The sequence below is a fragment of the Colletotrichum truncatum genome (assembly GCF_014235925.2).
Source record: "Colletotrichum truncatum strain CMES1059 chromosome Unknown Contig_0007, whole genome shotgun sequence".
Taxonomy (NCBI): domain Eukaryota; kingdom Fungi; phylum Ascomycota; class Sordariomycetes; order Glomerellales; family Glomerellaceae; genus Colletotrichum; species Colletotrichum truncatum.
Genome location: NW_027222404.1, coordinates 3,295,869 through 3,322,719, shown reverse-complemented (window position 1 = coordinate 3,322,719; position 26,851 = coordinate 3,295,869). Strand labels below are relative to the sequence as shown.

The 26,851-nt window shown below is 48.8% G+C and overlaps 8 protein-coding genes across 8 annotated transcripts; 2 read left to right on the top strand and 6 right to left on the bottom strand.

Annotated features, from left to right (window-relative positions):
• Position 1: 1 nt before the first annotated feature.
• CTRU02_211339 (lysine N-acyltransferase) lies at positions 2-1,724 on the bottom strand (the record flags this gene model as incomplete). Its single annotated transcript, XM_036720361.1, has 2 exons — positions 2-172; positions 246-1,724. 2 exons carry the CDS (start codon positions 1,722-1,724, stop codon positions 2-4), a joined length of 1,650 nt encoding a protein of 549 aa, XP_036588104.1.
• Positions 1,725-2,880: 1,156 nt separating this feature from the next.
• CTRU02_211338 (siderophore biosynthesis protein) lies at positions 2,881-4,394 on the bottom strand (the record flags this gene model as incomplete). The annotated part of the gene is made up of 2 exons (XM_036720360.1): positions 2,881-3,992; positions 4,046-4,394. 2 exons carry the CDS (start codon positions 4,392-4,394, stop codon positions 2,881-2,883), a joined length of 1,461 nt encoding a protein of 486 aa, XP_036588103.1.
• A 2,866-nt stretch (positions 4,395-7,260) lies between these two features.
• CTRU02_211337 (uncharacterized protein) lies at positions 7,261-7,562 on the top strand (the record flags this gene model as incomplete). The annotated part of the gene is made up of 2 exons (XM_070205611.1): positions 7,261-7,486; positions 7,543-7,562. The coding sequence occupies 2 exons, from the start codon at positions 7,261-7,263 to the stop codon at positions 7,560-7,562; spliced, it is 246 nt and encodes an 81-aa protein (XP_070060854.1).
• Positions 7,563-7,646: 84 nt separating this feature from the next.
• CTRU02_211336 (uncharacterized protein) lies at positions 7,647-7,829 on the top strand (the record flags this gene model as incomplete). The annotated part of the gene is made up of 1 exon (XM_070205610.1): positions 7,647-7,829. One exon carries the CDS (start codon positions 7,647-7,649, stop codon positions 7,827-7,829), a length of 183 nt encoding a protein of 60 aa, XP_070060853.1.
• A 5,100-nt stretch (positions 7,830-12,929) lies between these two features.
• Positions 12,930-13,430, bottom strand: CTRU02_211335 (reverse transcriptase domain protein; the record flags this gene model as incomplete). The annotated part of the gene is made up of 1 exon (XM_036720357.1): positions 12,930-13,430. The coding sequence occupies one exon, from the start codon at positions 13,428-13,430 to the stop codon at positions 12,930-12,932; it is 501 nt and encodes a 166-aa protein (XP_036588100.1).
• A 3,686-nt stretch (positions 13,431-17,116) lies between these two features.
• On the bottom strand, positions 17,117-17,530 carry CTRU02_211334 (uncharacterized protein; the record flags this gene model as incomplete). Its single annotated transcript, XM_036720356.1, has 1 exon — positions 17,117-17,530. The coding sequence occupies one exon, from the start codon at positions 17,528-17,530 to the stop codon at positions 17,117-17,119; it is 414 nt and encodes a 137-aa protein (XP_036588099.1).
• A 1,754-nt stretch (positions 17,531-19,284) lies between these two features.
• On the bottom strand, positions 19,285-19,726 carry CTRU02_211333 (uncharacterized protein; the record flags this gene model as incomplete). Its single annotated transcript, XM_036720355.1, has 2 exons — positions 19,285-19,524; positions 19,694-19,726. The coding sequence occupies 2 exons, from the start codon at positions 19,724-19,726 to the stop codon at positions 19,285-19,287; spliced, it is 273 nt and encodes a 90-aa protein (XP_036588098.1).
• Positions 19,727-22,253: 2,527 nt separating this feature from the next.
• CTRU02_211332 (reverse transcriptase domain protein) lies at positions 22,254-25,719 on the bottom strand (the record flags this gene model as incomplete). The annotated part of the gene is made up of 4 exons (XM_070205609.1): positions 22,254-22,315; positions 22,426-23,660; positions 23,859-24,820; positions 24,898-25,719. The coding sequence occupies 4 exons, from the start codon at positions 25,717-25,719 to the stop codon at positions 22,254-22,256; spliced, it is 3,081 nt and encodes a 1,026-aa protein (XP_070060852.1).
• Positions 25,720-26,851: the final 1,132 nt, after the last annotated feature.

The window sequence follows — 26,851 nt, the reverse complement described above, 5'->3', positions numbered from 1 at the left end:
CTCAAGTGGCAGCCACCTTTTCAGTAAACGTGTTAAAATCAAGTATCAAATTCATCACAAAGCTGGCCCGTCCCACGCGTCTCTGTTCATCCGCATGAAATAAGACTGTTTGTGAGGGAAGGCGATCTCCCGCTCCTTGGCGAAGCCCGCACTTTGTAAGTGCTGGTGGAACCTAGTGACACCTGTTAACATGATACCGATCTTTCCGCATGGCTGAGCCTGTATGTGATCGGGTCTGGAGCTTACCTCGCGTTGTCTACTCGCGGCTCTAAGCAAATATGCATCGTACGGTAGTCGTCGGTCAGACACCAGTGAACAATGCTGGATAGCCACGCCGGCACCCGGCCCCGGGCCCACTCCTCGCCGATGAAGAGGTGGATTCCGCGGTCCCAGTTGTCGGCATCATTGCCAAGCTTCTGACCCAGGATGTCCTCCTTGACCCAGTATATCTCAAAGTAGCCAAACGGCACCCCGTCCCACATACCAATCACCGGGAACGAATGTCGAGCATTGAGAGCATCGGGGAGGAAGTTCGGCGTGTAGTCACCCCAGAACTGCTGAACCCGGGGATTCGCAAGCCACTTTTGCAACAGAGCAGTATCGGATAGGTTTGATAAATGGGTGTTTTCGGCCGGCTTAGGGCCTACTGGTCCCATATAGGGCACGGGTGTCGGTGCAAGTGAGGCGACGCGGAAGGACAGATATTGGCCGACGCTTGGTATATAGCGGGAGTAAAAGACCTCACCCATGCGCGCTGGCTTTGGGCGGATTGGGTGCCGAACACCATTCGTAACCGTGTACATCAGGGGCGCAGGTGGATAATAGGTCGGAAGGTGCGAGCTGGAGTAGAACGGACCGATGGGAAAGCTGGGCAGGGTGACCATTGTCATTGGAGGCGGTCCGCCAGGGAGGTCTGTGTCAAAGCGACTTCCCGTCGAAGGGTGAGGGGAGTGTATTGGAGTGTGGTGGCGGGAGTTTATGGAGTCGGCGCGAGCGGGCGAAGTTGGTCTACTTCCTGACGGAGAGTCAGGGAACGATCCGGCGCTACCACCAGTTCGCTGTAAGGTAAATAAGAACAAGCGGCCAGGAATCTGCCAGAACATCTGGCGCGAGACAAACATCTGCGACCACTCCTCCCCGTTATCCTCAAGCCTCGTGCCTACAGCCGAGTCCAGCGAAGCAATCAGGCCCATCCGTGCCAGCTTCGGTATCAGGTTCCTCCCGCGCAGCACGCCGTCGCGCTTGATATTGATACGCCACTCGCCTTTCGGCCGGGCCTCCTCGGGAGTGAGTCGCGATGCGTCGGTGACAAGATAAGGCGAGGGCCTGGGCTGGTGGAAGTACCAGTAGAGGGTAACCCAGAGCATCATGGCGATCTGGCGCGTCGGGCTTGCGGCGGGCTTAAACTCGGAGCTCGAGGGCTGTGAGATGGACGAGATGAAGAGGTTATCGTTTTGAAGAGTAGGTTGCTTGAAGCTGTGTATATGCCGGCGGGTATGGGCGCGGGCGCGCTCTTCATCGCTCTCCAGGTCACCATCGACGCCATTGACGCCATCTCCGAAGGGCTCGGTATCGTCGTCTTCGGTGTTTAGCACAATGGTCCAGCCGATAGGAAAAGGGTTCTTGTGAATGTTGAGATCATGAGATTTGAAGAAGAGGCCGGCAAAGACTGGTGTGACTGTAAACTTTTGGCCGTCAGGCAGGTGGATGATTTGGGGAGGCATGGTAAAGGTGGAGCGGAGCTAACGACCCGAAGGGCAGCTACCACCTTGGGCCACTTGGAGGGGAGGGGAAAGGGAGGGGTCGCTTGGAGCACGGTGAACAAGGTCACTCGGTGTAGCGTATGGGTGTGTATCCCAACTTTGGTGTGGTGCTTCCAATCGGGGTTTGTCGCAGGTTCTTGTTCGGGGTGGTAAGCAGAAGGAGGAGATAAGGCGGCCCAGAAGTGGGAGATGGCGGGGTCGTTGGTAGCTCCGAGAGCGATATCTTTAAGTACTCGGCCTCAACACGATGGCTAGACGTCGCGAGACTTCCTCCGGTGAATGAGGCTAAGGTCAAATCTGGGGACTCCTTTCTAGAACTCCGTTTGGAACAAGCAAACAGCCATTCAGTGACGTTCTATATGGCGAGTTGGGAGATTCTGACAAACAGGGACCTGTTGGTTGGGTGGTGGCATGATGATGCGTTAATCATGTGGGGTGAAGCTCTCCCGTTGGCAGCCGCAGCGGGGTGCAACCCAATCCGATAAGGAACTAGTTGGTGTTGCTGGTGGCTCGCTAACATGTTAGAGGGGGCCAAAGCTCCTCTTCAGCGACCAGGACCTACTAAAGTACAGGCAAGCTGCCTGTAGCTGACAGCCAGGGCTTTGTGGCTCGGTGAGATCGACCAATCAGACATTTTCGGCGTCGACCACCGCTGCCCTACACCGGCAAAAAGTGGACTGCTTTTCTTTGGTAATGTGCTCGTCATTACCTAAATCATCCGTTAGCTGCGCTATGCTGATGGCTGACCGATGGGCCTGAAGAAAAAAAGAAAAAAGGGTAAAAAAAATTGTCTACCCTAAATGGCCAGCGTCACACCTGACAACAGAACCATCCGACATTTCACCCTACATTGAACCGCATTGTCTCCTGATGGGGGCTTGGTATTTGTCTTTGCTTACTTTCTTTCTTCTCACCCATCTTGTCGCCTTGGGAGTCAATGACCCATATACTTTTGAAGTCATCATTTCTTCACCTCGACATCAATCGCAATCATGACGAAATTGAACGCTCTGTTACCATCAAACGCCAGGAAATGCTAGTTTCTGTCGCGCTTGGCATGCCATGGAAGATAAATTATACTGTACAGGGTATGTTCCTCCAAATGAAATGGAAAGTTCTATGACGCCTTCTTGCTCTCATCGCCCTCCGGACCTTTCTTCGGTTGTTTCTTGTCCTTACGTTCGCGTTTCGCGCGATCGTCGTCGTCTTCTTCGTCTTCATCGCTCCTCTTACGTTGGTTGTTTTTCTTCTCCTTATCCAGTACTTCCTGTACCTCCTCGCCACCGAGGTCTTTGGTCTCATCCCAGTCGACATCGTACTCGGTTGCCACTAGCTTGATTTCGCGTCGCAAAGAGTTGGCCTCTTGGACAAGTTGCTCCCAAATCTGGGGGTCAAACCCACGTGCATGGTACAGCGCTTGCTGTCGTCTTGACACCGTCACATTAAGCGCTGCCTTGTAGCTGAGGTCCCTAGAGATGTAAAGAAACCAAAGATAGCCGCCCATGATGGTAGTCAGGCCGGCAAGGTATGTCACCGGCTCGACGAGGTCCCAGCCAAAATCTGTGTGGAAAGTGACATAGTACACCACTCCCCACCACCCTAGGAGCACTCCGAATCCGCCTTGCGCGAGGCGATGAGCGCCGCGGTGAGCCAGTGTGTCGCACTCTTGCTTGAGTTTCGCCAGCTCCTCGATCCTGCGTGACATCTTGCGCAGCCTAATTCTCATGTAGTACGTCCGGTCATTGAAGCTCGGTACTGCTACGCGTAGCTCCTGGTCATAGCCCTCGATGCCGATGGCAAATTCACGTCCACGAGCAGCGTCCCGGATGAAATCGCCAACCTCCGTGCTGCTGCTCCAACGGACCCAGTTGGTTTCGTCGTGGTCTTTCTTGGGGCCTTCGTGACCAAGGCCCGAGTATGAGGCTACGTTGCCTTCTTGTTTCTTGGTGGCAGCTTCATCTTGCTTGGTCTCTTTGTGGTCCGCCTCTGCCCTGAAGTATATCCTAGGAATTCTCTCCCGCTTGCCGTCGTCAATGGGCGGGATTTCCGCCTGAAGTAACCTTTCGAGATAGGAAAGTGGCTGTTGGGGATGGACAAGGAGCGCAAGAGGAGCAATCTCCTCCTTTTCGTCGTCCTTCTCGGGAGACTGCTTGCTTCTATTCTGTTCGGCGTAAAAAGGGAGTGGCAGAATAAGCTTTAGAAGCCGCGTCGGGGTCGTGAGCAATCGTCCTAGCATAAAGTAAGTTAGGCGAACAAGTCGTTATTCAAAGGTTCAGACGTACCGCGGGTCTTATCACCATTAGTGGGATCTTTGGACGACACTCGCTGCTCGACCTCGTGGCCTATACGATGCCACGGACGCTCCTTCTGCTTCTTCAGAGCAAACTGTTCGTCGCGTTCTTCCTGCCCCTTCAACTCCTCCTTTTCCATATCCTCACGACTTGTCTTCTTAGCCTTGGCATCCTCGACGTCGGCTCGGTGTACCGTTGAGTTGCCGAACATGCGCCCTGTAGCTGGGATTCGCGTGCTGATGCCGATTCCGGCTGGGCGGAAAGCTTGACACATCAGTCCATGTTTGGTGCTGATATTAGCAGGCAGTTGCAGGCATACGCGACGGAACGCGTAGCTCATTTCGATATGTTGAATTGTGTGTTGAGTATTTCTTTTAGGCTTTTCCTTGTTATTTTCACCTTCTTTTTATTAATTAAAGTGACATTTCTATGACAAAGGCAAGAAGCAAGAAACTAAAAAAGGACAGCGGTTGTACGTAAACAAGTATCGCTCCCGCCCTCACCTTCCCTGCAGGAGCTTGTGTCTCTAGCATGTGTCGTCATGACGTCAGTAGCAAGTCTCCTTGTCACGTGCTGTTGTGGCTGAGCTTTCGGAGCTCCAGCTCCAGCTCCAGCTGACAAGTCAGCTCAGAGCAGCTGCAGGCCAAATGTCTTGGCCGTGACAGGTCCACTACGGCAGTCCGCAGGGCGCACTGGGTCAAAATTCAAGGTAGTGATAGGAACACCCTATAAGCGTAAACATATGTAATCTCGCGTAAAACGATTTTTGTTTTTATATATTTCTAGGTAGGTATTTGCCTTTTTAGGAAATAAGGGTTTACTATATAGAACCATAGCCCCCTACGAGGCTTTATAATAATCCGTCGGAGGTTAGATCTTCCGGTTCCGGTTAATTAGGTATATAGTCTATGCGTATAAATCGATAAATAAATAGGAATTTAGTAAGGCTTAGAACTTCTTCCTTTTCCTTACGCTAAGCAGAGTTTAGGTATATAACCCTTACTATATAGAAATTTATAATGCTTTCTATACTGTTTTATAAAGATTTAGTTTTTATCCTTTATTATACTTCCGTTTTCTTTTATCTTCTCTATTTTTGATTTTTTTTTCTGATTTTTTAAGCTTTTATATATTTCTATATAATCATTTACTAACTATTAGCTTTTATATAGATTTATATATCCCTAGGCGCTAGGCGTCGCCCCCGTTATATTATGTATAGTTTTCTAGCAAAGCTTTATAACATCCTATAACATCCTATAACATCTTTATAATCCCGAACGATACTCGATATTACTTTATACTACCGTATATTATAGCTTAAGATATAAAGCTAACTGCTAAGCTTGTACTAGATAAGATCGGAGATATAAAGATTCCTACGGAGTTGCTTGCTAAGTTACCCTCTATATATACTTATGCTTTCGGAACTAGCTACTACTTTACCTATATATATACTTTTATAATTCCCTTATAATATTATACTAACTTATTATAAATAGTATTCCTTATATTAGTAATACTCTTATTAATAATATTCTAGATAATAAAGAAGCAGAGGTATAGTCTCTTTATACCTCCGTATATACCTTACTTTTTTACTTATATATTATATAAGCTTATAACTTAATCGATATTTACTTTGTAGTTAAGAACGGAAGACGATAGAAAAAAGCGCTTAAGTATAAGCATGCATAGAATGCTAACTCTTTCCTTATATATATATACGGAAATGCGCGCGAGGGTAAGGATTAGTATAAGAACTATATCAAAGGTAATAGTCTATATAATACTTATATTATTCTAGACGGCTATGCTAGCTATACTAACTATATATATAATTCTAACGCTTCTAACTATAGCTTTAGTAAGTTTCGTCTTAACTTATATATAACTAAATATAAATCTAATCTATTCTATATAGCCTTGTCTCCTTTGAAGCGACCTGCCGTAGAGATTTATACTTCCGCCCCGAGTAGTAAGAAGTTATATATCTCCCGTACGGAGTATAACTTTCTTAATACGGTCTATAGCGTTAAGCCTAAGTATATACGACTTATTAGAAATATATTAGTTTCTATTATAAACAAGCTTGCTAATATTAAGTATAGTATATTATTATATATATCTAATACCGTCTATATATCTTTACTAACTATAGTTATATATAGATAAGAATAAAAATATCGAGATTAAGCTTTGTTACGACTAAGCAAGACCTTACAAAATCCTATACAACCGTATAACAACTAGAGATAATGTAAACATATATTTACATAATACTATAGATGCCTACTAAGGTATATAGAATCGGGAATCCGGTATATAGAAACGATAAATATACTTATAAGAATAAGAAGATAGATATAAGCATTTATAGTTAGTAACTTTAGTTTATAAGTCGGGTATTTCTATATAGGGTTTAATACCTTTATATAGAAGCGTAAGACTATCTATACCTTTGCGTTTTTAGGTTTTTTTTAAGATACCTAATTTGTATTTTTTTACTAATATCTATATTTTCTTATTCTCCTTCGTAAATCTCTATATAGACTATTATAATACCTTACTGTTACGGCCAGCTAACTGACAGTGGGTTTGTGTTAACAGTAAGCCAGGGATTGAGAGTAGTAACAGTCGTTCCGTGGTCCTGGTCGAATAGATCGTAGATCTTCAAAGGTCTTGGTGATCAGTCAAGGCCTCAACAAGAGTCGTAGAGTAGTCGTCACTTAGGTATAGCTGAAAGTACCGGTTAGGGTAATCACAAAGTTGATTGCTGAAGAACTAGGAAAGGTAGGACTCGAGAGGACTCGAGTCCCAACTATATACAAGTCTGGTTCCATGCTGAACACTTCCTGATCCTGGGGGACCGACACCCAGGACGTCGGTCCATCGCCATGGACCGCCCTTGGCACCGTCGGTCCTGTCCCAGGACCGCTTATCGTCCGTCGGTCCTGCTTATCGTCACGTGACCTGTATCCTAGTTCTTCCGTTCCGTGGGGGTTGTTACGACGTAACGGCTGACGGCCGTCCCTATAACCGCTGAGCCCCTGCGGGGTCGTCGTCAGTGGTCTGTTAACTGTCGGGTCGTAACATCAGCTCCCCTCTTAAAGGTCTTGTCCTCGAGACCTGAGTATAAGTAGGTCGTTAGTCCCAGGTTGGGGATCCACAAATTTGCTTCCTTTGTTTTTCATGATGCTGACACCATGTCAGGTCGCGTTCGAAAGACAAAGTCGCACTTGACTGTGATAAAAGATCGTGAGAGAGCTGCGCTTATTGAATACGTGGAGTCCCGATCGATTGCTAGCGACATGCCTTGCACTCGTTGTTTCCGTGCAAAGGTCCCGTGTCGTTTTGGCGAGAAGTCTACACGCTGTAGGACTTGCATCGAGGCGAAGAAACCTTGTGACGGCGTCCTCGTGGCGTCTACTCGTAAGTCGTGTTTTTGTGTTTTCGCTGTTCTGGGGGTTGCTAATGTTTGCTTCTAGTTCAGAAGTTGAACTCTTAGCAAAAGGAGTGGGATGAGAAAGAAGAGAAAGCGGGTGAGGAGCTATTCGCGCTTCATCAAGAGTTTGCTCGTTTGCAAGTTCAAATGGCGGATGCTACGGGTCGTCTGAAACGGATTCGGACGGTCTGTAAGATAGTTCGGGAGCGGCAGACCGAAGTCTTTAAGCGTGGTATGCAGGAGGTTGACAGGGAGGATGGCGTCCTGGCGGACGACGAAGTCCTACCTGCCTTGGATGCTTACGAGAGGTTCGTCGTTAGTGACCTCTAGGCAGTGGGTCTCGGGAATGATCCTCCTTGGTCCCTTTTTGGTTTTGGTGACGAGTTTGTGGGTTTGGGTCCTCTAGTGGATGGCGCGGGTGCGGGGAGTGTTGGAGGTTCCTCGGCTACTCAGGGCTAGGTGTTCCTAGGCGAAGAAACGTTTTGTTGCCCTGGGGTTTCTTGGTTGGTCGAAACTTGGGTTGAGGGTTTCTGACGCGAGGGTTGTGTGTTGGTCTTTGCATGACTTTGGCGTGCTGTCGTGTTTCCCATTGCGTCCAGTATTCTTAAAGTTCCTCTTGTGCGTGCTCTAAGTTTGATGCGGGTTCCTATGTATTTTCTTCGTGTCCGTAGTTTTTCTACTTGATTAGGTATTGTATTTCTGTGTTATCGTGCTGATCGATGTGATCGAGGATCCTTTCGACCTCGTAGTCCTGTTCCGGGTCGACTTCGATGTGGTCTATAGTTCGTGATCCTTTTGGTGCTGGCTTGAGAAGTGAAATATGAAAAACTGGATGACACTTCATAGTGTCTGGTAGTGCGAGTTTGAAGTTAACGTTGGATACCTTCTTCGTGATTTCGAAGGGTCCAAGTTTCTTGAAGTCTAACTTATCGCTTGGTCGTTTTGTTTTGATGTTCCGGCGGAGAAGGTATGCGCTATCCCCCTCCTTCAGAGTTAGTCCCTTAACTCTTGTCTTGTCAGCGTATTTGCGCATGCGTTCGCGCACAAATTCAAGGTCTCTGGGAAGATCTCGTTGGATTTCCTTGAGTTTGTTGATATCTGCCACAGCTTTCAGAGCTGTTGGGCCTTGTCGGGGTTGTCCATAGGCTGTCGGGTTGAATCCGTAGTTCAAGTAGAATGGTGATTTTTTTGTACTTTCTCCTACTGCGCTGTTGTAAGCGAACTAGGCCATAGGTAGCAGTTGGACCCAGTTGTTTTGCTGATAGTTGACGTAGCAGCGTAGGTAGGTTTCCATGATCTGATTGATTCGTTCTGTCTGGCCATCGGTTTGCGGATGGAAAGCGGTGGACATCTTGTGGTCAGATCCTAGCTGCGAGATCAGGGATCTCTAAAACTTGGAAGTGAACAGCTTGTCTCTGTCGGATACGATTTCCTTCGGCATTCCGTGTTGGCTTACGATCACCTGCAGAAACTTGTAGGCGAGGTCTTCTGCAGTGCTTGACTCTATGTATGGAATGAAGTATGAGTACTTTGTGAGTCTGTCGACGATGACGAGGACACTGTCGTAGTGGACGTTGGTTATCGGTTCTCGGGACTTAGGTAACTTAGTAACGAAGTCTAGCGAGATGGATTCCTATGCGGTTTGCGGCACTGGGAGCGGCTGTATCTTTCTATAAGGCTGATGTCGGCTGGGTTTGCTTTTTGCGCAAACCTTACAGTCCTTAATCGCTAAAGATACTTCTTGTCGTGTAGCCGTTTTGTCGTAGTGTTGACGGATGCGTTTCCACGTTTTGGTTACGCCTTGGTGACCATGTGCGGGTGCGGAGTGTATCTCCCTAATGGCTTCAGGAGACATCCTTCCAGGCGTGCTGGTACTGTCTCTTCTAGCCATCATTAAGAGTCTGGCTGCTGGCACAAGGTCTCCGTTTTTGTCTGTTTTGAGGATAACTCGGGTTTCCTTAGGTACCTGGACCTCGTGGTCCGGTCGTCGGCTGAGGGCGTCGGCCCTGCCGTTCTCCTTGCCCTTCCGGTAGATGATTCTGAAATTGAATTCTAACAAGAATTCGGACCATCGAATTTGTCGTTTGTTGAGATCTTTCGATGTGGTGAAGTGTGCGAGGTTCTTGTGGTCGGTGTATACTTTGACCTCGTACTTGGTTCCTAAGAGTTGCGGTCTCTATTCTTTGAATGCCTCGATAATTGCCATAAGTTCCTTGTCGTGTATCTGGTAGTTAAGTTCTGGGCCGTGTAACTTGCGTGAGAAGAAGGCGCAAGGGTGTAGTCGTCCTTCGTCGTCTCGTTAGCCTAGTTGTCCTCCTATAGCGTAGTCTGAGGAGTCGGTCTCGACTTCGAATGGTTTCTCGGGGTTTAGTATAACAAGTATTGGTTCCGATGTGACTTGTTGTTTGATCTCGTTGAAGGCTTGTTCTTGTTCTTCTTCCCATTGCCAGGGAACATCTTTCTTCGAGAGTCTCGTGAGAGGGTCGTTTTTGTCTGAGTACCCTTCTAGGAACCGTCGGTAGTAGTTCACATATCCAATAAAGGATTGTACGTCCTTAACGTTCTGTAGTGTAGGCCAGTCTCGTACTGCTGCGATTTTGTCTTTGGACATTTTGAGGATTCCTGGGGCTATCGTAAAACCTAGGAATTCGACTTCTTTGGCGTGAAACTTGCTCTTCTCGGGTTCCACTAGGAGTTTGGCGTCTTGCAGTTTCCGCAGTACTTGGTGTACGTGTTTTTTGTGGTCTTCCAGAGTCTTGGAGAAGATTAGGATGTCGTCGAGGTAAACTACGACGAACACATCTAGAAATTCTCGTAAGACGTGGTTGATCATCGTCTGGAATGTCGCGGGTGCGTTGGTGAGTCCGAAGGGCATCACAAGGTACTCGTAATGTCCTCGGCGTGTTCGAAACGCTGTCTTCCATTCTTCACCTGATTTCATCCGGATCAGGTTATAGGCTCCTTTTAGGTCGAGTGCTGTAAACCACTGTGCTCCGTGCAACAGGTCTCGTAGTTCGGAGATAAGCGGTAGTAGGTAGCAGTTCTTGATCGTAATGTCGTTGAGTTTCCGGTAGTCGACGCAGAGTCGTAGTTTGCCGTTCTTTTTTGGTACGAACAGGATTGGGTATCCCGCTGGTGATGTAGAGGGTCTGATGTATCCCTTCTGTAGATTTTCTTTGAGGTAAGCGTCGAGTGCTTCCATTTCTTTCTAGTTAAGTCCGTAGATTGCTTCTAGCTTTGGCTCCTTCCCTTCCTTAAGGGGTATCTCGTAGTCGTAGTTGCTGTGTTCCGGGAGTCCGGTCTCGAGTTCTTCGGCGAATAGCTTCTGGTATTGCCGGTATTCTTCTGGGATAGACAGAAGTCGGTCTTCCTTGCCGATGTCTGTTGCTGATAACGTCCTGGCGTTTGCATCCTTTATCCGTAGGTATGCTAGAAATCTCTTCGCTTCAGGAGTCTTGAGAGGTTCGTTTGAGGCACCGTTCCGTGGTTGCTTCTCAGTGACTGAATCCTGGTCCCAATGGAGTTGGCCTGTTCTCCAATCTATCCGTGGGTTACTGTCGTATAACCATGGTCTTCCAAGGATGACATCGTACTTGTCTCCTATCTCCGTAATATCGAAGTTCAGTCGCTCATTCCGGCCATGGATCTGCAAAGGGAGTTGCGCTGTCTCCATAGCAATGCGTCCTCCGCCGTACTAGACTTGTTCTCCTTCAACGGTGCTGAGTTCGTAGCAGTCTTCGGCTGCTTTTCTTTTCCAGGTTATCTTTCTTTTATTCACCGTTCTTGGTGATATGAAGTTTCCTTGGGCTCCGCTGTCGATCATGGCGGTAGCTGTTCTTCCGTTAAGCTGTATTTGGACTTGTACATGCTCGTGTCGTTGTGTCGTGGGCGTCGTTGCGCTACATAGGGACCTTGTCTGGACTGCCTGTCGTTGTCCCTTGTCTTCGGTAGGCGAGTCTAGTTTTTTGACTGCTCGTCCGTTCCTTGTTCGTCGTTTTCTTGCTGTTTCTTCCATGCTTCGTCTTTCTTGATATAGTGGACTCGGCGCTGGTCTTGGTAGCAGTGATACCACTGTATTTCTTCGTCAGAGTCCTCTCCAGAGCTGGTGTCGTTGACTGAAGCGACTTCAAAGGCGACTTCCAGTTAGGCATGTTAGCAGGCAACATCGCGAGGTGTTTCCGAGTCGTTGGGGGTGTTCTTGGTCGTTTCTGATTCGACCTGTTCTTCCAGTTCTTGGTTGATTTGGCGGATCCGTGCGGGATCTCCTTGTGCATGTTGTCGTCGTTCGATGTGTGCGTCCAGCGCACCGAGTTGTCGTTGCCACATAGGGTTTTGTGAGTCCTGTTGAATCCGCTGCAGGTTGGCTTGTCGTCCTGCGTAGAGGAGGTTCAGTCTTCGCTGATTGTCTTGTTCTAATTCCTCGTTGTCGTTCATACTGTCGAGCTATTCGATTGTCTTGCGCTCGATTTTGCTATTGCTTCTATATCCCACAGCGAGGGTCCGTTTAGGTGCGTTGGTAGTATCGTAACCAGATCGTTCTTAAGGTTTCTAGGGGTACCATCCTGCGTATTCCTTACTGCTAGAGTAGATATAGCAGTTGTCATCGAAGCAGGTGGTCCAGTTGAGTTGTTTATGAGGGATCGTCTTCGTAGCGATACTCGCTTGTCGTTTCTCTAGTACCGGTTGGAAGCGTTCCTTCTTAGGTGACCTGCATTCGTATGCTAGGTGTCCAATCTTCTAGTAGTTATAGCACTGTCTATCTTTCTTCCAACTGTCGTTCTTTTTGTCGTTTCTCTGTGTAGCACTAAGGTCCATTGGTCTACTATAGTAACCATAGGCAGTACTTTGTCGGGGGTTGTTCTAGTTGTTGCGGGGTCTATTGTCGTTTCGCTGGTTGTTGAACTGGTGCTGAGGCTGCTACTGGTACTTGCGTCCTGAGTTAGGGTTTTGTCGTTTTTCGCCTCTTTCCTTTCGTCGTTCGAAAAGCCGGTTGTCGATTTTGATAGCGAGTTCGGCGTACTAAAGAAAGTCGTCAGGTCGATCAATCTTGATGATCTCGTCCTTGACTTCGTCTTTTAGTCCTTAATAGAACATGAAGATCTTGGTTTCCTCGGTAAGGTCGAGTTAAACGCTAAGTTGTCGGAAATTAGCGGAGTAGTCTTTGGCAGACTTAGTCTGCTTAAGTTATGCCAGATCTCGTTCGGCTTGTCGCTTTTCGTCGGGGTCTTGGAAGAGTAACCTAAGCGCATCCTCGAATCCTTTAAAATTGGCGTAGATGTCGCAGGTCTCGGTAGTACACTCGTCGAAGGTCTCGCATTTAAGGTATTCTTCCTAGATTGGTTCAAACCACTTGAGGGCCTTTCCTCGGAGGTAGGTGGCTGCGTGTACTACTTTTTCGGTTTCGTTAGTGAAATCTCCATGGTAAAAGTTCTAGTAGTTTTTGACCTGAATCAGGAATCCTTTAAGGGTCCCGGGGGTTCCGTCGTAGGTGACAGGCGCACTGAGCTTAAGCTTTTGTCGTCCTCCGTGGACGGGCGTGGTGACGATGTTGGCGGCGGCCCGGAGGGTGGTGATTTCCCCCTGGAGTTCCTGGATCTTCCGGAGGTTGGCGTCCCCCTTGATGTCTTCTTCCAGCTTCTTGTAGGCCTGTCCAGCGTGCTGGAGTTGCTCGTTGAGGTTTTCCATTGCTTGTCGGTTTTCGTTGACGATTTTCTGCATGTCTTTTGTCTCGGCTTCTTGTTTCTGGATTATGCGTCGGAGCTTATCGTAGCTTTCCTTGGTGAAAGAGCCATCTCCATCGGAGTCGTACTTGAGGTCCGGCATGTCGAAGTCCTCAGTGTTGGCGGGCTCCTGCGCGAGGCTCTGAGGCTGGTTGCGCGAAGAGGATGAGGATCCTGGAGTGGGTGATTTGGCAGAAGCGCGAGAAGACATCTTGTCTATACTGTTTAGTAGTTCTCAAAAGGTGACTTACTGAACAGGAGCAATCAAAGTGTTACGGCCAGCTAACTGACAGTGGGTTTGTGTTAACAGTAAGCCAGGGATTGAGAGTAGTAACAGTCGTTCCGTGGTCCTGGTCGAATAGATCGTAGATCTTCAAAGGTCTTGGTGATCAGTCAAGGCCTCAACAAGAGTCGTAGAGTAGTCGTCACTTAGGTATAGCTGAAAGTACCGGTTAGGGTAATCACGAAGTTGATTGCTAAAGAACTAGGAAAGGTAGGACTCGAGAGGACTCGAGTCCCAACTATATACAAGTCTGGTTCCATGCTGAACACTTCCTGATCCTGGGGGACCGACACCCAGGACGTCGGTCCATCGCCATGGACCGCCCTTGGCACCGTCGGTCCTGTCCCAGGACCGCTTATCGTCCGTCGGTCCTGCTTATCGTCACGTGACCTGTATCCTAGTTCTTCCGTTCCGTGGGGGTTGTTACGACGTAACGGCTGACGGCCGTCCCTAGCGGAAAAACATCAACAACAGCGAGAACGAAATTTTTGAAAATCGGAGCAAAAACGGCCCCAAATACGCGTGCTCGCGGCCACAGAGCCCCCTTCGATGCAATGCCATCCTCGGCCTTGATTCTACGTCCCAAAGGGGCCCAAGATGGCCGCAGAGCACGCCCCGACTACAATGAAAAACTTGAGAGCAAGCCGCAAAATACGACATATCAATAGACAACACTGTTACCACCACCACAGGCGAGCCACAAGCCGCTACACGAAGCACTAAGACTGCGCCCAAACAATCAACTTCAACACAACAGCCGCCGACAGGTTTTGGGTCACCTGTCACCCCCGACAAAGTTTGCAACGTCCCACAACGACGAAGATGAGTCCGACAGAACAGTATCACCTTCCGCACGGAGAAAGCACCAGGCATTAGGCATGCTACGATCGATGCCACACAATACTACAGACCACAGACAGACTGGTCCCCTGTCGCCCCTTTTGCGAAGAAGGATTGGTGTCCCTTCAACGCGCGACAATGTCTGCGGAATCTGTGCGGGAGCTCTCATACCTAGTAATCGAACATGTCGGAGTCAGTAGAGCATTGTGCTTCGTGGAAGACCCTTAGGCCAATGTGGTGGAGGGCAATAGTGGTCAACAGGCAAGAAACAAGAGGCCACATAGGAACCCGGCAGGAGGCAACAAAGAATTTACAGATGCAACTGAGAAAACGGCACATACAAGTCCGGGAGGATACGGACAAAACAAAGAGACAAAGCTGAGCGCTGGGGGGAGACTGTAGGTACAAAGAACCAGATACGGTGCTACCAGCACCAACTGAACCGAAGCAGGAGGACGCAAAACAAGCATTCTAGAGAGCAATACAAAAGCGAGAAAGCAGACAGGAGAGCAACACACTTCTTCAACAGAGGGCACAAACACACAGAATAGAGAACATAGTGGGGAGCTTGGGGATAGCTGGCCCTGATGCAACATCAGGGCGAAGTGGGGCGTCGCTGTTCATTGTCGACGCTTCGGCTACCTGCCAAACCCCGCTTTCCGGGCATAGCTGCTGGCATAAGAGCGGCTTCATAACCGAGTAGGAATAAATCAATCAATCAATCAGACGGCCGTCCCTATAACCGCTGAGCCCCTGCGGGGTCGTCGTCAGTGGTCTGTTAACTGTCGGGTCGTAACAACAACTTAGTGAAAATTGAGATACCTACCATTTAGGTTAAAAGGCTGGTAATGCCGGTGAAAAGAAAGCTAAAGTATAAGTTCTGATATATAGCGAGTCTAAGGGGTTATTCTTCAAAACCCTAGCTAGTTCTAAAGTCTCGAGGCTACGGGAAGCTTTCCGAGTCACTCACGATTGAGATAACATTGGCTAGGTCGAGTGATACTTTGGGGCTAGCTATTCGGGTTGATAATTCAATAGGCTCCCCAAACTGAGTTTAGAATTCCATGTCTAGCGATCAACCAGTCAGATGACTATTTCATCACTGATAACCCTCGCAAGCTAAAGTATCACTGGTGTTTAAACCATCAGAATGATTAAGCCATGAAAATGCGAAAAGCAGGCTGGGCCTCGATATTGACCGTTAGAAAGTAGTCAGACTTCAAACCTACATAGAAGTCCTTAGCGCCAGAAGTTAATAAAAACGATTGGCCCACTGCTGGCTCAATGGTACGGGTAGTAATATCCACATACTTTCAGTTCCCACTTACGAGAGAGGGACATGTGATAAAACAAGGATCCATTCGACACTGACTACGAAAAAGAGACGAATACAGCAATCTGCAAGAAAAGTTTCTATTGTAATAGTCAGAGAAATAGCTCGCAATCAAGCGGAAACGATATCAAGACGGTGGCTCGAGATGGCTACAATGAGGGAGTATAGTTAGGAGAGTAATTATGTAGTGCTAGGGGTCTATGATGTTTAGGGTCCGGTATGGAGTTGGTAACTGTAGTATTTTTTTCCATGTCGTCACTGCACATGTGCTTAATTCTTCACCGACACCGATTACGTAGAGCTAAGTATACGGTTCCATAAATCTGACTTAGTTACATCTTAATTCATATCACTCGCCCTTAACGGTTTGGCCCCCCCCTCCCCCCTCTTGTTGACGTTCGGAGCGATGTAAACACTCATCAGCTTTGGGATGTTTGCGCTAGTTAGTCCAGCAACGGCTACATGAAGGGCCGGCCAGAGGTCGACAGGCCAAAGATCATTTCACTTAATTGAAAGCACGAGATAGACAGCCGGCAAATTCGAATTCTGTTCTCTTGGAAGCTGGAAATATCATCGGCGCCGGAGCCGACACAACTGCAATCGGAACAACGGCAGTGATTAGTCAAGTGCTGGAGACACATCACAACTACAAGCACATACAGGACTATGCCGATAAAGGCCTATCAAATCGTCCCGGAGAGGGTATTAGTTACGGTGTTAGTTACGTAGCCGCAGAGAAATTACTATTCTTATCGACTTGCATCAAAGAAGGGTGTTGAGACTCGATCTAAGCATTTCATCAGCTTCCTAGGGAAGCGCCAATTGCGGGAAAATAATTGCAAGACAACTATTCCCGCCCACTGCCACCGTCAGTATGAGCCCCGTCACACAGAACCGTTGCCGAGAAATATTTGGTAAAGACGCGGATGAATGGCGGCCAGCGGGATGGATCATAAGTGAGCACAACCATGCCAGAAAATATCATACTGGTTCTGTGTTTATAAGAAAATATGTATGACGTTGTTAGAACGGACTGTGGGAATATAGAACATGAAGGCGTAGAGGCACTTTGGATTGAAGGAAGAATGACAGGATGTTGTCTGACAACTACCAATCGAAAAACCTTCCTGAAAGCGAAGCTGTGGTGATCTTACTGTAATTGGAGTGTCTCGTACTCGGCTCCTCGCGGCAGATCTTGTCCGGTCTGGCAGCCTTGCTTTTCAGAAAGGTATTCTCAAGGCCGGCTCCTAAGTTGCAGCCTGTCTTCCCAACATAAATCATTCCACTTATAGTGAATCACCCACTAACCATACATTCCGACGTTCCATACATGTTAAACGTCGATGCGTTTTTTTTCTTTCCAAATTGCTTCATGAAAGGCCTACAGTATGCCCAAACCATCATTCTTATCCATTTCGGACTTCATGATGCAAGAATTTATCTACTGGGCAGTGCCGATAAACACTCCCTCGTTGTCAGAATCACAGTAGTTGTCATGCAGCGTGCAGCCCTCGCCTCCATCCTTGGACCTTTGATCAGAGTTTGCGTAGACCCAGATCGAACTCCAGCTCTTGGTTCCAGAGGAGTACCACACTTCCTTCTGAATACCGCCAGAGTTGAAGAATTTCCACGTGCAGCCTTGGGTCTTATCGGCCTGGATCATCTGAACCGAGATGGTGTTGGTCAAGCTGATGCGTGCTGGGCCCTGAATCTTCGGCAGGGGGCGGTGGGCCAGCCCCGGAGGCGGATTCTTCTGGTCGACAAGCTTGGACAGAGTGCAGACGTTTCCGCCGGTGTCAGCTTGTCCGAGGCATGCCAGGGACATCAATGCGAGGGCGCTGGTAAATTTAACCATTTTCTGGAAGGGTTAGTTTCTGCAAGGTTTAGGAATGAATTCACTCACGATTAACTGAGAGGATCCGAGATAGAAGGGTACCGTGTGGGAGAGGCTGATGAATCGAGAAAGGCAAGAAGGAATGCTCAGTTCGTCCTAGGATACTTAAATAATTTCGAAAACGTGAATAACATGACCAAAAGATCATCGATTAGTGATGGAAGTTGCGCTATTCGCAACATGCGTATGTTAGATTATCGCATTGAGAAGCTTTAACCTTGATAATAGCAAAGTGGCGAAGAAGGTTTCCCGAAAAGCTCACTTCGAAACTCTGCAATATTAAAAAAGGGCTTAAACAAATAGCCACCCGGTAACTGTAACTGAATATTTCCCCAAACGGCAAGTATGAAAAAACTCACTGTGTCGGTTGGGTGAGGCTGGATCACCATCTACCCAAAGCTTTCGGATGGTGCGGACGAAAGCTATATCAAGCATTTGAATGAGCGCAACGGGAACTTTACTATATGACTCTTTAAACAACGAGAGTAGCTAGTCGGAAGATATAGTTTCCCCAATCCATTTTATAGTTCTGCTTCAGAGAGTAATTTCTGCCTAAAAGTTGTGAGATGCTGTCGTTGATGCTATTGCTCTCATCAGTTATACTTCAACCAGCTATCTTACCCTTTAATGCTAGCACGACTCTCACTTAGATTCACTTCCGAGACTTCCTATCAGTTGTCGTTCATATTGCGAGTTGGCTCATGGACGCCTTGATAAAATGCTCATTGTAATAGCACCGCTTGAAGGATAGTCTTAGAAACAAACTTAGTGCATTTCATGTATACATGCCACTTAAATTACGTTTTGATGTGGTCAAGTCAAAGCTCCCACCCCCTGGCTTTTTCTCGTTCATATGGAATTACTGAATTGCGGTTGACAATCTCTTTCCCCCAAAACGCCGTTGACCTTCAACTTCTCACCCATCCATCCCGTGTTTGAAGTTGCACGTGTTGGGGATTTTAAATCATTGAAGGAGATTACAGGAAAATATTCAAAGAGAACACTTTTCCGTAATACGAGAATTGGGGATTTGGTTTTTTAAAGTGCAGTAAATTCTTACCTATTTCTGTTGGTTGATGTAATGTATGCGTAACCCGATTCCTGGAATTAGTTTAGTACACGGCTACACTGACATCATTTGTCGCATCCCTGCTTATTGCTCACCCTAAACATCACTGAACCACATCGAAAGCAGCGACATTCAGGCAAGCTTTCTGGTTACCTATTCACACTCTTTTGTTGACTAACTTGTTAGCGGTCCTCCGAATTTGTTGTACAAACGATACAAATCACAGCTTCATCCTGGGAAACAATAGAGTCCATGTGTCACAGAACCATTGATACTAGAAGTTTGGATTGAAGATGTAAATGATTCCTGGGACAACATGAAGGCCTTTGTTCACAATTTGATTTGAATTACTCAAGATAGTCAATATTGCTTAAAGGTTTTTGACTTACATTATAATTGAGTTTCAATCCTAATCAAACTATCCCCCAAGACTGTCTTTAAGCGCTCTTTTGCCAACTAAGTGGCTCGCTACTGTTCCATTTCTATGCCGTGTCACTGCAGAGGTCTAGACGGCATGTCTCGTAACTTTCAATTGACAGTTTTTTCATTAAAGATGGAAAAGTACAGACCCAACAAGCTTCAAATCATCGGCAACAAACTGCTGGAAAGATTTAACAACTTCCATCAGGTAACTAAAACCTCCGTCTCAGCCCAGCTCAAACGCGGACCCTCTCGCAGCGGCCAGCAGGGCGTTATTGGTCGGCAGCATAAACGCCTTCGTGAAAGGGACAATAGCGAGGTTCATTGTACCAGCAATAATCAAGTGTTTCCACGAGTTTTGGTTGGCATGACGATAGTATGAAACGGCACCAGTAGCGGCGCCGCGGGTGTAGACTTCTTTCCACACGCGGATGGCGTACTCAGGCTGCGACGAAAAGTCTCGCAACTATTCATATTGAGATATCACATATTCTGACACCAAGTTTCCCTTTCTCATAGTCTTGGGTGGATAGGAAATAGTAAAGTAAGTCAAGTCGTCTCTTGAATTATTTTCGTGACCTGATGTTCAGTCCCAAAGCTTGTGCAATGGCCCATATGATCATACATATACATACTGTGTGGTGACCGACGTCAGGCACGGGCGGCATCAACTAGGAACAAAACGGCTTGTATTCTCTAAGTGAGCGAGCGGAGCGAAGGACGCTTAAGAATACGGTCGCTGGAGCGAGGTCACGTGACCTCGCGGCCGAGACGCGGCAGAGTGGGTCCGGAGGCCCGGAGCCAGCACGACACACCCCCCCAGACGGCGCGTAGTCGTCTGGAAAACCGCGCCTCGAGGCCATATCGCTACTATCGCCTAGATACAAGATTATGAGGCTATTCAGAGCCTCTTGTGAATATATATATAACAAAAGAGAGGTGTTGTTGTATTCGCCTCGGTCTTTGTGCTCGAAGTGATGTGAATATGGCGAAATTCGCCCTTGCGCGCCGCCTGGCGCAATAATCGCACTTTCCTTTATTCAACCGTCGTACTTGCCTCTTATTATTGCCAGTTGAATTTTCTGAAAATCCTGCCTTCTGATTGGCCCACAACGTGGGTTGCCCATCAGTTATTATTTCCTCTGCCCGTTGACTCTTCTGCAGCGGTTCCGGCCGTGGCCGAAGCGGCTGGTCTCCGTGCTGCCATTGACAGCCTTGTTGGAGGACACTTGCCGGCGGCTGTTCTCCCCGCGTACAACGTCCTGATGGACACGTACGCGGCCTCCCTCCGAGGTCGTTAAAAGAGCCCGCCCTACGGGGCGTAAGTACGCTTGCTTTTGCTCCTTTGGGAGCGTATCATGCTTCCTGGCCAGGGGCCAAGTCAAAATTTAACTTTCGGCCTCCGGGCCAGCATTGCTCGCGCGCACCTGTTTCTCTTCGCTTCTTGTGACTTGTGCCCGAATGTCTTGTAGGTTTAGAAGTGCCCTGAAGTGTTCGAACTTCGCTCGGGAGAGTGCTTTTGTGAGACCGTCTGCTGGCATCTCGTCGGTAGGCATATATACCACGTCGAACGTCTTCTTGGCATACTCTTGGCGTAGCCACATGTTCTGTATATCAACGTGGCGAAGGCGCGTTGAGATGCGTTCCTTGTCGCCTACTACCAGGCGAATCGTTTGGCGATTGTCACAATGGATCTTCCATACGTCTCCGAGGTCTAGTTCAATATCCCGAAATAAGCGTTTGAGAGCGATGGTCTCCTTAGCAGTGTTTTCGAGGCTAAGGAGTTCCGCTTCTGTAGTAGAAGTGGTAACGGTATTCTGTCTCGCGGCTTTCCACTGAATGGGACCGCCGAACAGTGAGATGATGTACCCTTGAGATGAACGCCGCGTCTCTTCGTCGTCTGCGAACGAGGCGTCGCCCGCAATTAGGAGAACTTGGGCACCTGCACCCCCCGAGCTACCGAAGCAGAGCGAAAGGTAGCGAGTGTGATAAAGATATCTAATGACTTGGTTCGCGGCCTTCTGATGTTCGAGAGACGGGTTCGTTAGGAACCTCGAGAGTGTAGCGCAAGCGAAGGCGACGTCGGGGCGAATCATGATCGCAGTGTACAGAATTGAGCCGACCTTCTCTTGGTATTGCTTTACCTGGTCAGGGGTCGCTTCAGCGGTGTTCTTCTGGAGCGGGACGAATGGCAATGGTGTATGCGGCACGATCGAGTCGATAAGGTTGAATTTCTTCGCTACGCGTTCGATATATTGGTCGTGTGCGAGGTTAATTGTTCGCTTCTCACGGTCACGTATCACGCGAATGCCTAGATACCACTCGACAGGGCCTTGGTCCTTGAGTTCATACTCGGCTTTCACCCCGTTTATAACGTTTTGAGCAGCTTCGCGGTGGTCCCTATGGTATAAGACGAGGATATCGTCTACGTAGAAGAGTACCATCACTTTCTTGTCGTTTGAAGTGAAGAGACAGGGGTCTTCGCTTGCAGGCTTGAGTCCCAGGCGCCGCAGCGTTGATGAGAACTCCTTATACCAAAGGAGGGGAGCGTCTCGTAGCCCGTATAAGGCACGGCGGAGCTCGACGTACTTCCCGTTCTGTTTGAAGCCGTCTGGTAGGTAGCAGACGACAGGCGGGTCGTTCGGTCCTCTTGTTGCGTTTAGAAACGCATTGACTACGTCGAATTGGTCTACTTCAAGGTCGAATTCCGCCGCGAGCGCCATCGCTACTCTAAACGTCCTTGCTGCGAGGGTCGCTGCGTAGGTCTGTTCGAGAGGATGCTTCGCCTGGAGGTCGCCGCGGACGCAAATTCGTGCCTTGCAGCGGTCGAGGTAGCCGTCTTGATCAAGCTTGTAAGTGAACACCCACTTTAGAGGAATAGGTTTCGTAGACGCTTCGTGTTCGTCAATGATTTTCCAAGCGTCCATCTCCTCTAATTTACTTATCTCGGCTTGGGCCGCTTCGTAAAACAGGTTTCGGAGGTGGGTCGGCATTTTTTCAACACTTTTCCACGTTCGTGGGGGCTTTATAAGCTCATCTGTGTGTATTTTCACTCGCTGTGGAGTGACCGCTCTGGAGTGCTTCGCTTGGTGTATTGACGCGAAGACGAAGCAATGGAGCGTATAGTGGGCTTGGTTCGCTTCCTCCACAGCCTTCTGCTGATCAGGCATATAGGTATGGAAGAAAGTTTCCCAATTACGTTCCGTTTGTAGGAATGCGAAGTGTTGGGCGAAGCGAGGTGATCGTCTCGGTTTGCCCTGTTGTTGGCCGTAGTCCTTGCGGTTGTACACCCGCTTGGTCTTTATCTCGGGTTCGCGCCCGTTCCCATTATCCGAGTGTGGCCGCACCGGGTGAGTTGGGGAGTCACCCCCGAGATCATTACTCGAGTCGGCCTCCACGGCCGGTTCTCGTGGAGGTTCGTTGTTGGTCTTGACGTATATCACGTCTTCGACCGCCTCAGAGAGGGCTTCGTGCCCCGGGTCGGGAACGCCGGCGTCCATCGCTTCGGAGCTTTGTTGGCCGGTCGTTTGCCCGTCCGTCCCCTCCGGCGCTGCGGCCGGCTCAGGGGTCGGTTCCGGGGTGAGCAGGCCCTCTTCGCGTCGGCTGTTAACCGCGGAGCGTTTTACCGTTGTCTCTTCTGAGATTACGGTCGACGGCGCGAAGGCAGGTGGCAGGGGCTGCTCTTCAAGTGAAAATACGAGTTCGCTTGGTTTTGCGAGTCCGAGGAATTGGAGTCCTGGGTTCGCCGTAGCCGGAGGTTCCGAGATCTCCGTGGAGACTGTCTCGGCCACCTCCGCTTGTAAACTAGCTTTTGCATCGTCCTTCGAGTAGAACTTCGTCTCGTCAAAGGTAACGTTTCGCGTGATAATCACTTGATCAAGCGAGGGTATCCAGACTCTGTATAGGTTGTGAGCGTCCATAACGTAGCCCACCAGATATCCAATATGTCCTCGCGGTTCCACCTTGAAGTTACGTCTGTTCCTATCCGCTTCGCGGTCCTTTTTCAGGGGATAAGCCCTACACCCATACGCGTACGTCCAGCCCCAGTGGGGGCGAAGGTCGCGGGCGAGGCTCGCGCTGTATTGTGGTTGCCACCAGCGAAAATACTGTCGGAACCAGCTCTCTTCGACTTGAATTGGTGAGAGCCAAGCTCTTCGCTTCCGTGGTGACATATTGTACAGGTAGGCGGCTGCCATGACTGCTTCCACCCAGAGAGTAGTTGGCAGGCCCGCTGCGCTGAGCATCTTTATCGCTCGGGTTATTAATTCCTGGCCCGCTCGTTCGCCTCCGCCATTGGGTTCCTTGGTGTAGGGGGGTGTCTCTTCGATTTCAATCCCGTTATGCTGGGCCCAAAGTTGATACTCAGTCATTCCGTTTATCGCAATTACCGCGCGTTCTACGTCTTGTCTCAGCTTGCACAGGGTGACGCCTCGTTGGCGAGCGACCCATCGTTCGAAGTGCCTGAGAGCGTCGAAGACGAAGGTGTGCGATTTACTTACGCGCGGAAACGCGAAAAGACGACCGGTATATTCGTCTTTGATCACTAAGAGCCAGCGGTTCTTGTCAAAGCTTGTCGGGTAGTCGAAGAGATCCCATGAGACCCTATAGTACGGTCGAATTGCTTTCCGTTCAGAGGTTCGCCTCGAAATTAACTGTTTCGCGTGCGCTGTCGCGCAGTATTCGCATTCCAGACGCGTGGGTCCTTTTATCTTTACTCCTCTCACGTTTGACACCATTCGTTCTAGTGCGTCTGGTGCGAGGTGACCCGAACGAAGGTGCCATAACCAGGCGTCATCATACCTATCAGGTGGTTTACGAAGCGAGAGTCGAGCGGGATCCTGTACTGCAAGCACCAAATGGTTCACGATTCCTGCGTTACTCGAGGTAATTCGCTTCTGAGCAATATACTGGGAACCGGTCTTATATTCGAAGAAAGTAATGTTCATCTTCCTAACAAGATGCTTGACTACCACGCTGTTTTTGTACGTTCCCTGGCGAAGTGTGTTATCCAATCCGGAGTACCAGATGCCTGTCTTTCGGAGGAGTGCTTCCGAAACGATGTTAACGTGAAAGTTCTCTACGTATCCAACGTTATGGAGCGTAAGGTCTGCTGTGAGGTCTCCATCAGGGCCATTTAGTGCTTTTGGCAAGATCCACGTTCCCTTTGCTAGGATTGGGTACGAAGCAGTTCCTGAGTCGACTCTCTCGTCGCCGATGCACGTTTTAATAGAAGACGATTCAAGCAAGTCAAGGTTGTTAACAAGGTGCGTAGCTCCGCAGTTGTCGAGAACCGTGCTTCGTGACAGAACATGGGGTCCCGTCAGTGGGGTTGCAAATACGCTTGGTTGGTCGTAGTCCGAGTCGAAGTCGTCCGAAATTTCCCGGAGAAGTTCACGGCTGATCGTTACTGCGTGGATATTTCTCTTCAGTGTCACCTCTGACTCATTCTCCTCTTGCTGCGATTTCGCTTTAGAGCCGGTATTTCCTGACGACCTATTGCGAGGCGGCGCTGGGTTTCGGAAGCTGGGAGGTTCCGTCGCCCAGATCCAGCCTTTCCGAGCTAATTCGGCTCGGAGATCATAGTTCTCGGACTGATTGATACGCTTTCGAATCTCCTTGCACTCGTCCCTCGATAGTTTGTCCTGGGAAGGCTTGATTCGCCCGGTAAGGGCGTACTCCACGCGGGTGCACTCCAGGGGGTTTGCGTTGTGGGGTTTGTTGCAGGGGCACGCTTCGGATTTGCCTTTTCCTTTCGAACCGCGCTTGTTTTACCCCGATTTTTGTCGTATAGGGTGTCCTCATACAGCAAGTCCTCCAGCATATCCCTGTATTCACTTACAGTAGGGATGCGGTCCCCCTTGCGCTCCATTTTGACAATTTCAGTGAGCTCGGAGGTCGCCCAGGAGGGGGCAAAACGGTGTCCCACCGCTCGAAGAAAAGTTTTCGAAGCGAGCGTTCCCTGGCTTTCCGGTATTCTGAATCGAAGCGCGCGGAGCAGTACTCGATGGAAGTCTCTTAGCCAGGTCTGGGGGTTTACGCTTGTGTTGGCCTTTTCCAGGAGGAGAAGGTACTCTTCGCGAACTGTAGTTTGACTGCTTGATTCGCTTGGAGCGTAGCGTTTCCGAAGGTACTGAATAAGAGCACGGAGTGAACGTTGGTTGTTCGCTAGGATCTCCGATCTCGCAGCGTAGAGGATGTCCTTGTCGACCGTTTCCTTAACCCAACGCTGAATAGAGTCGAAGTCCCGCTCCCGACGAGTTTTGAGGACGTCGCGGCCTGATTTTGAAGCGAGGTAGTTCGTATATCTTTCAAAGATCCCGGGCGTGTTTTGCGTGAGAGTTGGTTGTGCTACAGGCTCCTGGAGTTCTTCCCCTGTATCGTCACTCGCTTCTGCCCTATGCTGGAGAATCGAATCGTAGGCTTTCCGCTTCCGATCATAGGTTCTACGCTGCTTTTCGTTCTGCTGCGTGATCCATGATTCGATCGAGAGTTCTTCATCGTCCTCTCTTGGGTCTGACGGAGACGTAGTGTCGTCTGGGTCTATGAGATCCCAGACGTCTGCTGCGTCGGCTTCGGCGTAGAGAGCGTCGTACCAAACGGGGAAGTCCCGGCGGCAGGTTAGCCTTGTCGTGCTCGTGAGAACAGATATCTGCGACGACATCTTCGTTGTAGAAGTTGCTGTTTGAAGCGAAATTTGTGAAGACCGTAAGGAGTTGATGGTGTTCCGCCACGAACCCTTCGTCTGGTTAACAGTAGAAAGGGGTGATGTGGTAAGCTGGGCTCATAACTGTGGTGACCGACGTCAGGCACGGGCGGCATCAACTAGGAACAAAACGGCTTGTATTCTCTAAGTGAGCGAGCGGAGCGAAGGACGCTTAAGAATACGGTCGCTGGAGCGAGGTCACGTGACCTCGCGGCCGAGACGCGGCAGAGTGGGTCCGGAGGCCCGGAGCCAGCACGACATACTGCTTTTAACCCTTTCTGACTAACGATAGAGTAGAGATTATTCCTAAAACATAAGCAATACTTAGCTAATAAGGGTGAGCAGGGAGGTGAAGAGATTACACTTGGGTCGCCTATTGTCATGCTATTAATAGCACACTAGGCCAATGCCAAAATGCACGCTCAAGGCCGGGAGGAGACACCCACTATAAGCAGTTGCCATCCACGTATGATTGTAAGTACCAGGCAATGTCGGCAGTCATATTGAGGATAGCCAAATGTGGAGACTAATGAATGGAGAAAACTGACAGTAGTATTTAGAAAGAGCAGAGGCAAAAGCGGAGAAGTAGACAAGCAAGTTTTGAACGGGGGTCAATCTCAGAGATCGCGTTGTCTTTAGTTTTTTTCTGATTGGGTCAGATGAAAGGTAAAACTATTGCGAAGTTTGGGGTTACAAAGACTGAGGGATCATAAAGAAAGGGAACTCGCTAATATTATAATAGGTAAGTTATTAAGTTCTGATAGAGCACGGAAGACACAACTCCTTTCAACATGTACACCGTGTTGCCACCATAATAGTGGAAATGGTTTGTTGACTTGTAAAAAAAAAAAAAAAAAAAAAAGTCGGAGATACCAGGTTACGCACCACGATGAGCAGGCTAATGTCTAATGATAGTAATAAATTTAAAATATGGAAAATTGTCGATATTGTTGATCCTTGTCATGAATATTTCAGAGAGAGAAGCGTGGGAGTATCCGCCTCCCCAGATAATCATGAAAGAGAACAACACCGCGCAGGGGACCTGACATCTAAAGGAATCCCCATGCAGCTGCCGTGATACTGCGCGCCA